The sequence below is a fragment of the Somniosus microcephalus genome, chromosome 2 (assembly GCF_052327205.1).
Source record: "Somniosus microcephalus isolate GS21.2 chromosome 2, FLI_Smic_1.0, whole genome shotgun sequence".
Classification (NCBI taxonomy): Eukaryota; Metazoa; Chordata; class Chondrichthyes; order Squaliformes; family Somniosidae; genus Somniosus; species Somniosus microcephalus.
This window is the reverse complement of record NC_140988.1, coordinates 16,541,313-16,556,894: the sequence shown is the minus strand read 5'-3', so window position 1 is coordinate 16,556,894 and position 15,582 is coordinate 16,541,313. Positions and strand designations below refer to the sequence as shown.

General features: G+C 43.3%; 1 protein-coding gene across 7 annotated transcripts in view; it reads right to left on the bottom strand.

The window, feature by feature from the left end:
• Nucleotides 1-14,480, bottom strand: part of ppm1kb (protein phosphatase, Mg2+/Mn2+ dependent 1Kb) — a 45,142-nt gene extending 30,662 nt beyond the window's left edge. For 3 of the 7 annotated variants that reach the window (XR_015080839.1, XM_086006818.1, XM_086006797.1), the window contains exons 1-3: nt 14,186-14,479; nt 11,616-12,185; nt 4,251-4,351 (exon numbers count right to left, since the gene is read on the bottom strand). Coding sequence is in view for 6 of the 7 variants with exons in the window: in XM_086006818.1 (XP_085862944.1) it covers nt 4,251-4,351; nt 11,616-12,055 (541 nt within the window). In the remaining variant the exon portion in view is untranslated. Of the gene's footprint in view, nt 1-4,250; nt 4,352-11,615; nt 12,186-12,540; nt 13,428-14,185 lie in introns of those variants that run through there. The other 4 variants (XM_086006808.1, XM_086006828.1, XM_086006777.1 and 1 more) reach the window with 4 other exon arrangements.
• Nucleotides 14,481-15,582: the final 1,102 nt, after the last annotated feature.

Genomic DNA, 15,582 nt, shown 5'->3' with positions numbered 1-15,582 from the left:
TTGTTTACACCACCTCCACTCTTGAAGCAATCACACGCAAGGTTTCAAAGGCACCGCCATCCTTTACTTCCCTGTTCAAGTAGGTTTTGTTTTAAAGTGGGCGAGGTTTCACAGCCAGTGTTGGCATGTTATTTGATTACAGGGATCATCACAGCCAAGGCCGATCTTGTCATCACAGAAATACAGACCGACATACTTTTTAAGCAGGGATAGAAGCTAGGAGTGGGAAACTTGACCGAATCTCCATCGCTCTCGTTAGAGATAGCAACACCAACTGTAATTTCCCCAACTGGCCCATTTAAGACTGGCCAATTCGAGATCAAGTTATCTTATCCCCTTTGCCTTTTGGCACGAGTCACATCCAACATAGCGGATGGCTAACCCGCTTTGGGAATTCTGAGGGATATGAAAAAGTAATCTGCATTATATGCAAAAACATTGAGCTTCCATTCAGATCAGGAAATCACTCGTCTAGGGGAGCGAAGAACGAGGGAGATTACACGGTGCTGTGGAGGACAGCCTTAGCTCATGGCAACACTCCTGGCTCCGAGTCAGAAGATCGTGGGCTCAAGCTGCACTCCAGGACGCAAGCCAGGATGACACTAGTGCAATCCTGTCTCTCCCTTCCCATGTCACTATTGAAAAAAATTGCTAGGGAGTTCTTCCAGTGTCCTGGCCAAAATTCATCTGTGTCACGTGAGCTTAATGGGTGTTGGTTCTGAAAAATGAAACACTTCTCCACTTTTTACACTCTTAAAATCCAACACAGTTCAAATATAAGCAAGGTCCAATCTATGTACCACAACTAGTGAGTGGGCTACATGTAACTAAATTGCTTTTGAGTGGAGGCAGAATCAGGATTTAAACACCATGTTTAAAACTCATGGACAATGTCACTGCCACCAGATGATAAAATTGCTAACAGGCAAGACTGCCAAGAGAGGGTAAAAGTAAGACATTAGATGGTATTAGTAATGTAGAAGTGCACTTTGGCAATGCTGAGCAATTTGCAGCAGCCTGGTCACACAAGGGTCTCTGACTGAAAACTGATGCCTCGAGCTCATCCACAATGTTTTGCAGGGCTCCTCTGCAGCTGCCGGATGTGTCACAAAATATTTAATTCACAACACTTAATGGAATGCAGAATTATCACAGAACCATTCTGTACTCAGTACTCATTATGCATACCCAAATACTTTCCATTTGAAGCAAGTTCTGAGCCAAGGATCAACCCTAAAATCTTCCATCATGATAAAAATACTGTGGTCTATTTCGAATGTATGGAATATAGGTACAGGACTGGGCCATTCAGCACTTCGAGCCTGTTCACCTATTCAATCTGATCATGGCTGATCTGTATCTTAACTCCATCTACCCACCTTGGTTCCATAACCCTTAATAACCTTGTCTAACAAAATCTCAGGTTTTGACATTTTTGGGGGGAAGCGAGTTTGTATGAAGTGTTTTCTGACATCACCCCTGAACAGCCCAGCTCTAATGTTCAGACTATGCCCCCTTGTTCTGAACTCCCCAGAGGAAATAGTTTCTCTCTAGCTACTCTATCAATCCCTTTGATCATCTTAAACACCTCAATTAGAGCACCCCATAATCTTCTGTGTTCAAGGGAATACATGGAAGCATGAAAGTACGGATTATCTTGGACTCTGTCTCTAAATCCATGGCAGTCACTGCTGAATCTGCAGCCTGATAAACATGTGCACCATGTTGTTCAAAGATGTGCTGCCTTTAATCCTTCATTTGTCCTGGAGCTCAGTTCCTCCTATGACCCGAAACTCTGTACTGAACAGCATAAAGCTAAGGCTCTAATTTTGGCACGGTAAAACTTTGGAAAAGAGGTTAAATGTGGCTAAAATGTTATGGAAATTAGTAAAAAATCATTAGTCACAAAATGTTTCAAAATATTTTTTCCTCACTTTTCTCCTAGTTTTCTCTCTCCACACCTTTATTTATTTTTCCCCTGTATTTCTCTCCCTGCTCTGTGACTTTTTCTTTCCTTTCCCCCCACTCCTTCCTACTTTTACCTCTCCCCTCTCCCCCATTTGTCTATGAAAACCTAAGTGGAGAGGGACAACATCGAAGGCCAATTGCTCTGACTTGGATATAAAGACCAGACAGCAATCCTCCCTCCCACTCCCAGCAGAGAGCTGCATAGGAGAGCTTTATTAATGAAACGTGTTCACAACCAAAAATCCTTGCTGGCAAAAACAGCTGACTCGCTATTGGGAATTAAAGAAATATGAACTCCCTGACATCCAGAAGTGTGCTCCATTTATAGCTCAGTACTGGCATTCTTTTTAAATGAGCTATATGCAAAACGAGCCACGTGCAAGTGAGTGAAACTATTAATGAAAAGTGCTCACCTCTTGAAAAACCCGCCAGCAGCTCATCTAAAAGTGTTGCCAGCTCTTTTAGCAGGAGCTCACATGGCTGCCACATGCCTTTTGCTACAGAGAATTCTGACCTCTTCCTCCAGTCAAGCCCTGCAATGTTATGCACGGCCGAGGTGCTTTCTAACTAGAGGGGGAGAGCAGTCCTGCTGAAAGAAAAGGGGCTGTTACTGAAGGAGCAGGATGGAACTAAAGCACGTGCGAGGCACAGGATTAACTCCCTCTATGCTGCCTCGACAACACACTTTACCTCCAATACTCAAGTGCCCCAACTACACTAGCGTAACATTTCCTTTCCTATATTGTTCGCCCTTATAGCTTCTCTAACACAGAGACTATTAATTTCATCCAAGTTATCCAGTTTGTACATGGAGTCATGCCCATTAAGACTGGACCAAGAACGACATGAGATTTTCCCCATCAGTCTGGGCTGTATCCAAATCTAGGTGTCAGAGGTAAAAAGAGTGTGTTCAATGAACTTTACCAACTAGTCCCACTCACAAATCAAATAACAGCCACTCCTTAATTTACACTGCATTTCTAATTAATTAATGTTAAAAAATGTGACAGGATTAATTTAACTCCAATTCACTGCAGAATGCAAAGAGTTAATTTTGTTTGCTTTAATATTTCTCTCGCAATCACTGAATCCATTTCTCTTCTCCAAAGATTTTACAGCATACCAGAAAATCCTAAATTAGTATTTCAGCAGAGGGCTTCTTTTCAACTACAAGTAACAGAAAGAGTGATTTGTGAATGATGTAAATACTACAATTGTAATTTTGTAGGTGTAGTACTGTTAAGTGCAGTGCCAAGACATCAACTCACAATTTTAGTTCAAGGGTGTATACTGAAGAAATGAAACATGTCTTTTGGCTCATCCGTATATCCAAAATAAATCAAGTTTAATGCAGAAAGGATAGAGACTACGAAGAACTTGTTTAGGCGAATCCATCTACTGGCGACTAAAAAAAAAAAATTCTTGCATAAAATGATTTATTATAAACTGAATTTTGTGACTTAAACACACCAGCTTATTTCATAAAAATAAACTTCTCCTAAAAAAAAAAAGGTATTATTTATTAAAAACAGCTCTCTGACAATTTACAAAGTAAATGAAATAAAACACATCCTATTGAAGTGAAAGCCAACAGGAGGTACGGTCTTGTATATAAATATCGCTGAAGGCTGAGGCTTTACATCAACAGTAAATAAAGTATAGCCTTTAAAAAAATGTTTAGCATTTCATGCATTTCGCTAGTCCTACTTTAAATATGCAATATTAGAAATTTACAAAACTACTAACCAGTTATGTGTGACAATTAAGAAAGTGGTGTTTAATTATGCAGGGAATTGGCATTTAAAACACTGGTTTGGTACTGCAGAAAACCAAAACGTCAAAAAAATGGGATTAGCCAAAAGCAAACGGTTACGAGTATAACATTTTAATCCAGCAGCACAACGATTCAGTTTTACTAGAAATAATGCATTAAAACTATTCACAGTCCAGTTGCAGAATCTTTCCCCCCCCCCCCCCCCAACCTGCTTAGCAACATTAATATGTCAGTGAACCATAAAAGTAGTGTACAATATTAACCCTGAACTATAAAGCATCACTGGTCAGCTGATCATATAGATAGCGTCTGGTGCAGTTCTCCCCCTGGGCAACACAAATGTCAGAACTGGTGATTTTAATACTATTAATTCTTTGAAATGAATAATTCATGCTATTCCCCATGCATCACCAGATGGTTAAAAACTAATAAGTTACTAACATCTACACTAAAGAGTTACTTCAATCAGTTTCCTTGCTACAGACAGATTTTAAATAAAAGTACCTACCATTTGCAGATGAACGGATATGTCTTGCAAATTCCTTGTCTGTCTCATAAAAGGCTTTGGTCAATACCCTTTCCAGATCGTCCTCCTGTGAAAGGCATTGTCTAAATGGGGGGGAAAAAATGAAATTGCACACAAGTTATACTTCTGTGCATTAAACACTAATCGGAGTGCTAATTATTAACAGAAATTTGAAATCATGGCTTCAATGAGAATTAAATATTGCTTAATGCATGACATTTCTGGTTAGAGAAATAAAGGATTAGTGTTGAATAATAATAGTTTCTATAACAAAACAATATAGCAAATGGGGCACCTTTAATGTACCAGGTTTAATTTTGTTTTTATTAAAATTAAAGGAATTATCTAGAGACTTATGAGCTCAGGGCATCCAAAAGCCCTTTACAAACAACTTTTGAAGTGTAGCCACTGGTGTAATGTCGGGATACGCAGCAGTCAATTTGCGCAGCGCCAAGGTCCCACAAACAGCAATGTGATAATGATCAGAATCTATGTTAGTGATGATTAAGGGGATAAATCAGAGAGAATGCACCTGCCCTTCTTCAAAATAATGGCGTGGGATTTTTTTCAACGTCCATTTGAGAAGGCAGATGGGGCCCTGGTTTAATGTCTCATCTAAAAGACAGTATCTCTGACAATGCAGCACTCCCTTAGTTCTGCACTGTTGTGTTAGGCTGGATTATGGGTTCAGGACTCTGGAGTGAGGCTTGAGCCCATGACCGTCTGACTCAGAGGCAAGAGTGCTACCACCGAGCCACGGCTGACACCTCTACTTAGAACCACGCCACTGCTAAAAAATATGATTTTACTCTGATGTGGACAGCTAGTGGAGCAGATTTGCATCATAACACATGCAGTTTATATATATATTTCTTTAAAGGTTTAAATTTCTTATTTGTCCTGATACAGAAACATTAGATATTTTAACACAACAGCGGTGTTATTTATGTTCCATACTATAACTTCACATATTCAAGAGGTTTTTTGTGCCTATTTATGATGAAGACTTCAGCAAATGTAATGGAATACTCCACCTCTAATTAGGTAAAGACTAATTATAGCACCCCAAAAAGTGGCAACACCCACTTTTTCCCCCCAACGTCTATAGTCCATTCTAATATCAAAGTACCATGCACAAAAACTTCTTAAATTAATTTCAATCCATACTAAATAGATGTTCCAATTTTATAGTAATGAAACAGTGGTGGGTTTAATTTCAACTGAAATGGAGAATTGCTTCAATAATATTAAGAGTGAAAAATTAATTTGTTTTATACGTAACATTAAAAAGCACGAGACTGCATGCTGCCACAGGCAACACAACACACCTTCACTGTGCAACAAAACAATTCAATAAAATGGACCATCACAAAGGTTAGATATTGAATTTCATGAACAACCATGTCTATAGGTGCTATAGGAGACACCATGCCAACTATTGAGCGCACAAATGTTAGCTTGGCTCAGTGGGTTCAAGCTCCGCTCCAGGACTTGAGCACATAATCTAGGCCGACACCCCAGTGCAGTACGGAGGGAGTGCTGCACTGTTGGAGATACTGTCTTTTGGACGAGATGTTAAACCAAGGCCTGGTGTTTGTTCAGGTGGATACAAAAGATCCCCCCTATTTGCATTCGAGAAGGGGTGCCCTCATGGTGTTCGGGCCACTGTTTGTCCCTCAACAAACACCAATAAAACTGATTAACTGGCCATTTCTCTCACCGGTTTGTAGGACCTTGCTGTATGCAAATTAGTTGGTGTTTGCCTACATTACAGTAACTACAATTGAAAGTAATTTATTGGTGGTGATGTGCTATGGGATGCCCTTGAGGACATGAAAGTCACGATATAACTGCAAGTTCTTTCTTTAACTTTAGGAGAAATATATTGGTTACAAACTGTTGTAGTAACATGCAGTAAGTCAGAAAATGCACATTTTAAAGATTGAATCATGTCTCCCTCTGAAATAAGAATTATAAAATAGAATTTATGAATTTCACTTTCCATCACGGAATGATAGATATTAATTGACCATTCCCCATACATTTCAATAGTGTACAGTGGCATCAATACATTCCATACTCTATAATGGTAATGGAGCCTTCCTAAGTAAGTGTGACAGGTGTTATAATTCTACTCTGTCACAAATGATCACAACTCAGCACATTGCCATATGCTGCATTGCACTACTTTTGACTGAAACTGGAACCACCAAACATCCCGAACAGTAAAAATATTGTAAAGGAGCACGCAGGAATGGAGGTAGAGATGACAAAGAAATGTTTAAAATGTACACTAAATAGATAAAGTAAAACCAAACGCCCATCTTTTGACTTGTTCTCCCTCAGCCACATAATCTAACTGTCTAGCAATGGACTGTGACATGTCACTGGAGATCAAAGCTGTAGAGCAGGATGAAGTACAGTGCTGCCAAGAAATGGAAGCAAGTGACAAAGGAAACCAAGAAAATGAGAATACTTGAGGAGTTGAGTTGGAAAAGTAGCAAGAAAGCCTGCAAAGAAAGACTTGCAACCTCAGACGTCCCAAGCGCTTTACAGTCAATGAGGTACTTTTGAAGTGTAGTCACTGTTGTAATGTAGGAAACATGGCAGCCAATTTATGCACAGCAAGGTTGCACAAACAGCAATGAGATAATAACCAGATAATCTGTTTTAATCTGGTTTTCCAGTTCTGACGAAAAGTCTTCAACCTGAAACGTTAACTCTGTTTCTCTCTCCGCGGATGCTGCCTGGCCTGCTGAGTTTTTCCAGCGTTTTCTTTTGTTATTTCGGATTTCCAGCATCCGCAGTATTTTGCTGATCGTATTTTTGTTTGCGAGCCTCTGGAGTGAGATTTGAACCCATAACCTTTTGGCTCACAATGCTACCAACTGAGCCACAGCTGACACAGCGACTCAGGAGATTACAATAATAAACAGACACCAGGGATTGCCCAATAATCCAGAAGGAAACCAGGCCACAGAAGAGCCAATTAGAAAACCAGAGAAGATAGCCGAGACAAAAATGCAGTCTGAAAGGCAGACAGAGATGGTCATAGTAGGAAACTCTCTACTCAGGAAGGTGGATAGCCATGTGCATCTTAAGGACAATTCCCAAACTGTGGCAGCCTGCTTGTAGCTAGATCAGCACATGCTGTGAAAAGGTTAAAATGGCTACTGAAAGGGACAGGAAAAGACCCAGTGGTAGTAGTTATATTAGGAGTAAATAACATAGGTGAGAAATTATATAGGAGTCTTAAAAGTCACTGTTATAAATCATCATCATCATCATCAAGAAACTACAGGAAACTTTGGTTTATCCGGAGGTTGTATGTCCGGAAACCTCGATCTACCGGCAGAAATCAGGAGCTGTTTTGTTAGGTTTTTTTTCCCTTCTCCCTTCTCGTGGCTTTTTTTCCCTCTCGTGGCTTTTTTGTTTCCCCAACAGTCAGGCTCTGCAAAGTCTCTCTGAAACTGTTGCTAAGCTACAGAGACGCTTCCAAGGTACGGCCCACTGTTTAGAAGCTGTTGCTAAGCAACAGTGTTTGTTGCCAGATACGGAGCTGCAAATCTCCGTATGCCTCAACATTAACGCTGGTTTGTCCGGCAGTTTTGATAGATCGGCAACAGCTCGGTCCCGTCGGTGCCGGATATAACAGTTTCCTGTACTCATGAAATAACGCTGGACGGCCAGCTGGTGGCGCTGTCCAAAGAGTATAAATACTCGGGCGTGGGCCCAGCTTGCCCAGGGACATTTTGTAAGACAAGGAACTAGTGAAGTACAACTAGACCTCCATGTTCTGAAACAAGTTGATTAAAGCCTTGCTTTATACTCAAACCAAGTGCGTAGTGAGTTTTATTACGTCAGTCACATAGACAAGGATCACCTCAAAACGAAAAAGTTGCACATATTCTCTGATGTACGTCTGGTTTGGTAAACAAGGGAAATTCATCAAAAAAAATTAGGAGGTAAATAAATGACTAGTAATCTGGTCTGACAATAATGATACTTTCATAAATTAAAAAAGGAACTGGTACAGGAGATGTGGGCCACGTCCAAGAGGAGAGACTACTGAAACTTGTGATAAACACTGGGGCAGCTATTGAGAATTGTTTAAACTAGGTAGCTGGTAGTGGGTGGCGGGGTGGTAAAAGAGGAGGGGGCGGGGAAAGAAAAAGGTAACATTGGATCGCAGACAAGACCGATGATAAAGTGGAAGGTAGTTATCTAGCAGGTACGGACACAAAGACTCAGACCCAGGAGAACCAGATACTTGAAACAGCCAGAGATTGGAGGCCAAAGCAAAGCTTTAAGAACAGGAACAAGCCATTCAGTCTACGCCATTTAATTAGATCACAACTGATCTGCACCTCAACTCTACTTACCCGCCTTTGTATCATATCCCTCAATACTCTTGCCCAACAAAAATCTCTCTCAATCTTGAAAGCTGCAATTGTCCTAGCATCCACAGCCTTTTTTTGGGGGGTGGTGGTGGGGGGGGGGGGGGGGGAAAAAGAGAAAGAGTTCCAGATTTCTACTACCCTGTGTGTAAAAAAAAAAAAAAAAAAAGTGGTTCCCTATTCCTGAACGGTCTAGCTCTAAATTTAAGACCACACTTAGAGTACTGTGTACAGTCCTGGTCGCTATATTAAATAAAGGATAGAGGCGCTGGAGAGGGTCAGAGAAGATTTACAAGGATGGTACCAAAAATGCGAGGGTCTACCTGTCAGGAAAGGATGAACAGGCTGGGTCTCTTTTCTCTTGAAAAAAGGCTGAGGGGTGACCTAATCGAGGTCTTTAAAATTATGAAAGGTTTTGATAGAGTGGATACAGAGAATATTTCCACTTGTGGGGAAGAGCATAACTAGAGGCCATCAACATAAGGTAGTCACCAAGAAATCCAATAGGGAATTCAGAAGAAACTTCTTTACCCAGAGAGTGGGGAGAATGTGGAACTCGCTACCACAGGGAGTGGTTGAAGCGAATAGTATCGATGCATTTAAGGGGAGGCTAGACAAGCATATGAGGGAGAAGGGAATCGAGGGTTACGCTGATAGATTTAGATGAGGAAAGACGGGAGGAGGCTTGAGTGGAGCATAAACTGGCATGGACTGGTTGGGCCGAATGGCCGGTTTCTGTGCTGTATATCCTATGTAATTGTACCCTCTTTTTCTCAATTCCCCAACCAAAGGAAATAGTTTCTCCTTATCTCTTCTATTAAATCCTTTTAAATACCTTGATCAGATCACCCCTCAATTGTCTATACTCAAGGAATACAAGCCTAGGCTATGCAATCTGTCCACATAATTTAGCCCGCTAATCATTCTGGGGAATCTGTGCTACATTCCCTCCAAGGCCAAAATATCCTCGGAGGTGCGGTGCCCAAACAGTACTCCAGGTGGGGTCTGCCCAAGGATCTATACAACTGGAGCAGAACTTCCTCCCCTTTGTATTTCAGCCCCATTTTGTTCAACACATGAAGCTTTCAGAAAATGATGCTGGAAGGAGAGGCTGTCGTATCCGCAGAGAACGATGCAGTGTGAATATCAGAAACATGGCTGACCCCATAGAATGGTAGTGACTAGAACATATACTGAGTGTTCAGAAAAGAAAAAAGTAGACAGAAAGGAGATGGTACAGCCCTCTGTCAGGGGCACCTAAACGGTTAATGAAATCTATTGCAAGGGAGGTGGAACGGCCACAATGTAAATTTTGATTAGACAAAGCTAACACTAGGGGTCTGCTACAGACTACCAGGTCAAAAAGAGGAAAACACTTTGCTCTGTGAATCGATAAGAACGGCTTGCGAAAACCAGAAAGTTATTTTATTGGGCAACTTCAAATCAAACAAATATATATTTGGAAAACCACTACTAGAAAGTGGACATATGAGGACATCAGGTGAACACAATTGGATTTAGCAGTGATGCCTCAATGGGTGAAGAGCCTGAGAAAATCCATTGTGAAGGATCACAAAGGAAGAAATGTCCAGTTGGATATGATACTGAGGGGTTGCCTGTATCCAAAGAACTGTATCCAGCGAGTCAGCACCTTCAGGAGAGGGGAAGGGGAAGGGAAGGAGCAAAACAGTGCATCTCCTACAAGGAAAGATTCACACTTTTATTTCACTATTATACTGTAGTCCGCTTACAGCAGATGTGGTTTGCCCAGACAAGCTGGTACATCACATCTGCCTAAAGTGCAACATCCCCACCGACACCTGGGAATCCCTGGCCCAAGACCGCACAAAGTGGAGGAGAAGCATCCGGGAAGGCGCCGAACACCTCGAGTCTCTTCGCCAGGAGCAAGCGGAAGCCAAGCGCAAACAGCGGAAGGAGCGCACGTCAACCCAAGCACCCCACCCACCTGCCCCACCTGTGACAGAGACTGTAGGTCCCGCATTGGACTCAGTCACCTGAGAACTCATTTTTAGTGTGGAAGCAAGTCATCCTCGGTTCCGAGGGACTGCCTAAGAAGTGGAGAAACTATACAAGCTTTTTTTTTTTTTTTTAAAAATACGATTATTGATTTGTCAGGACAAGCAAGTTAAAAGATTTCAGGGTATAGTGCAGCAATATCATTAAGAGAAGTCTACCAATGGGGATTATCGAGCATGCAGTCAGCGTGGACTGCGCACGACTGGCATGGAATGGGCTGAGCGGAGACGGACGAGCGAGTGGGTGTCACACTCCATGCCCGCCTGACTGACATGCTGGGCAAATTAAAACGGCACGGATCAATCCGCTAGAAGTGGTCTACACGGTACATTTTCTTTCAAGGGGCGGGAGTGGGGCATTAACCAAGGGGTTTCTAAACACTAGCCCCAATATGTGGCCATGGCATTTTTACTGAAATAATAGAAATCACTGAGCAGACAGGTTTAAAATGAATATCACAGAATCACAGAATCACAGAAACCCCACAGTGCAGATAGAGGCCATTTCGGCCCATCGAGCCTGCACCGACACATATCCCACCCGATCCCCGTAACCCCTACACCAACACATATCCCACCCGATCCCCGTAACCCCATGTATTTAATCCCCCTAACACTAAGGGTCAATTTATCATAGCCAATCAACCTAACCTGCACATCTTTGGACTGTGGGAGGAAACCGGAGCACCCGGAGGAAACCCACGCAAACACGGGGAGAATGTGCAAACTCCACACAGACAGTCACCCGAGGCCGGATTCGAACCCGGATCCCTGGCGCTGTGAGGCAACAGTGCTAACCACTATGCCACCGTGCTGCCCCCGAAGGTAAAGATCTTATTTTCTAATATAATACATTGTACGACAACCCCAGGTTAATCAATTAAAAGCTAAAATTTGTGACTTGAGATACGTACGCAATATACTTTGCCATGTATTTATCACAAAAATCAGCTGCTGCTGCTCCACCATGTCCATCGTACACTGCAAAATACAGCACGTTATCAGTCAGCATGCCAATACTGAAACGGTCCTCGTTTTCTTTGCGCAGGCCGATTTGAGTGACACACCCAACTTTACCCAGGCTGACATTTGGAATGGGTTGGCCATATTTTATGCTGGGTGGCAGCAGAATTGGTTCATCGATGCGGTTGTCCCAGATGCCAAAGGAATCCCAGGGGGTTAGGCGGCCGCCACCATCGACGTCAAACCGCGAAGACCTCCGCTCGCTGGCCGAGCTGTGGCAAAGGAGAACCACGCGCTTCTCGTCCTGCAGCAGCTTGAAGGTCAACAGCGCCCTTCTTCTCACTTGAAAGCCACCAGATCTACACAAGGTGATTAGGGCAGCTGTTGACATAACTCAATGCACAGAGACCACCCAGGAATAAAGCTCGAGATGAAAAAAAATAATAAAAAAAGGTCTCTTTCAGCGTAGATGACAAATTTCATATATCTGAAGCATCCAGAAGTTTGCACTTTTAGGTTTTCTGCAAGAATGAGGAAAAAAAGTAAAGACCATTAAAAGCCACACATTTTCAAAGTCAATATTCCCCCCATTTGCTCTTTTAAAACAGAGACAAACACAAGAGATCACTTATCCACTGAAAATGAGTATGGGTAGCGTAAAAAGTTAGCACACAGTCCTTTCATTGCAGGAGTCCTCATCTGACTCCGCAAGAGCTGATTTAGGAGTGAGTGCCTGATGCTGATCCTTGGGCAACAAAGAGACAAAAACTCTTCTATTCCCAAGTACCGACATCACTCACCTGGGTGAGTACAAAATAAAAAAAGTTCCCCAAAAATCCTTCTACTTAACAAGCAAGTACACAAATGAAAACCTACCACAAGTGAACTAAATTAAATTGTGCTCTGTTGGTAAGTGTGGATGTCAGGCAAGGATGAGATTGGGCTTAGCTATGATCAATAGCCGGCTGACAATTGCTGCCCGGGCTGACAGGATTACGTTGTGCTCTTCACATTCGTGAAATTCGGGGAGAGGGGGTTGAGGGAGAAAGAGATTGAGGGAAGAGAGAGGGTTGAGGGAGAATGAGGGAATGATGGAAGGCAGAGGATTGAGGGGGAGAAGAGGGTTGAGGGAAGGAAGAGATTGAGGGGAGAAGAGAGGATTGAGGGAGAATGAGGGAATGATGGTTGAGGAAAGAAGGAATGTGGGTTGAGGAGGATGAAGAGAGGATTGAGATGGCTGAAGAGAAAGGGTTGAGGGAGAATGAGGGCAGGAAGACAGAGGATTGAGGGGAAGAGGGGGGTTGAAAGAAATTGGATTGAGGAAGAGAGGAGAGGAGGTTGAGGAAGGAAGGAGGGTTGAGGGGGAGGAGGAAGAGAGGGGGTTGAGATGGGTGAAGCAGGTTGAGGGAGGAAGGATTGAGGGTTGAGATGGGTGAAGAGAGAGGGTTAAGGGGAGGGGGGAGGAGAGAGGTTGATGAAGGAAGGTTCAAGGAGGAGCGAGAGTCGAGATGGGTGAAGAGAAAGGGTTGAGGGAGAATGAAGGCAAGCAGAGGGTTGAAAGAAATGGCTGCGCCCGCTCCCTATAATCTCTCTGGAGATTTCCCTACAACATGCACAGAATCTCTTTCTCCCACCCTGCCGGGCACCCTAGACTCGGGAAGCTCAGCCCTCGGCCCCAGTGCCACCAGCCGGACGGTGTGTGTCTGACTGACTCTCCCCGGCTCTCGCTCGCTGGCCCGCCGCCCCCGCGCGCCGCTTCGGTTGGGGTCGCGCACCGCCACTCGGTGATTGACACCCGCGACCGCCAATGGCAGAGCAGAACCGGCACCGACTGGCGCAAAGCCAACAGCCAATCAGCGAGCGGAGAAGGCGGTACTCAGTTCTTTCCCCCCCCACCACTATATATTTTTTAAATTACAACCAGCCATGAATGAAAGAAAAAGAAAAACAACGGTAGCTAAATAATTTAAATTTTTTTTAGAAAGAAAAATATATATTTTTAAAATCTCATTTTATTTGCGAACTGTCATCGTCCCTGCCGCGCTGGTGATTGACAGTCAAACGAGCCAATCGCTGCTGGCCTTCCCCCCCCCCCCCATATCAATGGAAGCCCGGGCAGCGGTCGCCCGGGGAGACGGCGAGCGCGAGCCGGGATTCTGGTGCAAGCAGCGAGTTGGGCATCATAGGGCGAAGAGAGATGCATTCTAACTGTTCATTGCAAAAGGCGAAGGGTTGATTTTGCAAATGAGAATATGGCTGCTAATTGCAAAAAAAAATCCCGAATTGTTTTTGTATGAGAAGGCGACAAGGATAGTGTTTTTTTAAAAAAAAAACTCAATTGCAAACTATAATAATGAGCTAAAATTTAACTCAAGTTGCACGCACCCCCCTAAACGAATGCAAAAATTTACCAGCACAGAACAATCAGCTACATTACAGCCATAAAGCTGCAAGAGGACTAGCCCCCTAAAGAAGCCTCTTTCTCATCCCCCCCGGTGTAAGTGTCTCCATTTGCACTCACCTCTTGTACAGTTTTGCTTGCAAAGTAGGTTTCTTTTTCCCCCCCTTCGCGATGCTGCTTGTTCCGATGGGGGAAGAAGTCGTACTACACGATAAGGAGAAACGTCAAGAGTAGCGGTGACAGTGTTCTGATTGCATGACTCATGCAGCCTTCCTCTTCTGTCTTTTCTCTCTCTATTTCAATGGGGCGTTGTAGACACACTCTCAATCCAATTCGTCGACTTTGCAACCAATAACATAGCCATGCTTGCAGAACGTCGCCTGCACTGCATCAAGACACCTCAGACTGCCACATAAAGGGTAACCTTCAGATGAGGTCAAAATTTGCAGATTACTTAGTACGAGCTTTCTTTCACAAGGAAGGTCAATTTACAACATGAGCTGTTGTCTCTTATTTACAAATAATAATAGTAACAATAGACGTCTAATACAAGTTAAGAGGCTGTAATTATTTCTTGCAGTTTTAAAGAAGCCATAACCCAGTTAAAAGCTTATGAAACAAAGCTGCTTGGTTAAATAAGCCTTGTTTCACCAGAAAGTTTACCTGGAAAGTTTTTTAAATGTTCCTTCGTTTTCTTAATGCGGCAGGAAGGCTGAACCTCGCAAGATAGGAAGTGAAAGAGCAATGGAGCTGTTGAATACCTTTAGAACGCATGAGATCAAATTGCAGGACAGGTGTTGTCATAGGAAATGTTGGAAACATTCAGCAGGCCAGGCAGCATCTGCAAAGAAAGGGGTTTCAGTTATAACACTTCATTAGAACTTTTTTTTGTGGGGGGAATGAAATGCAAGGTGCAGCAGAAGGGATGGTCCTCTTTGGAGTGGAAGACCACCCTTGTGTTGTAGCACAGGTGCTAACTGCATGGGTGGAGACAGCAAAGTGAATTAATGGAGTCTTCAAGTCCCAATATACCAAATGCCAAATAACAACAGAAAATGCTGGAAAAACTCAGCAGGCCAGGCAACATCCGTGGAGAGAAATTAGAGTCGACGTTTCGGGTCTAACCCTTTAATGGCAAATGGGTTTAATAAAGACTTGCATTTATACAGCGCCTTTCACAATCTCAGGATGCCCCAAAGTGCTTTACAGCCAATTAAGTACTTTTTGAAGAGTCGTCACTGTTGTAATCTTCTTCTTCTCAGGCAGTCCCTCGGAACCGAGGATGACTTGCTTCCACATTAAAAATGAGTTTGCAGGTGACTGATGAGCCCAATGCGGGGCCTACAGTCTCTGTCACAGGTGGGGCAGACGGTGGTTGAAGGGGCGGGTGGGTGGGATGCTTGGGTTGACGTGCGCTGCTTGCGCTTGGCTTCCGCTTGCTCCCGGCGAAGAGACTCGAGGTGTTCGGCGCCTTCCCAGATGCTTCTCCTCCACTTTGTGCAGTCTTGGGCCAGGGA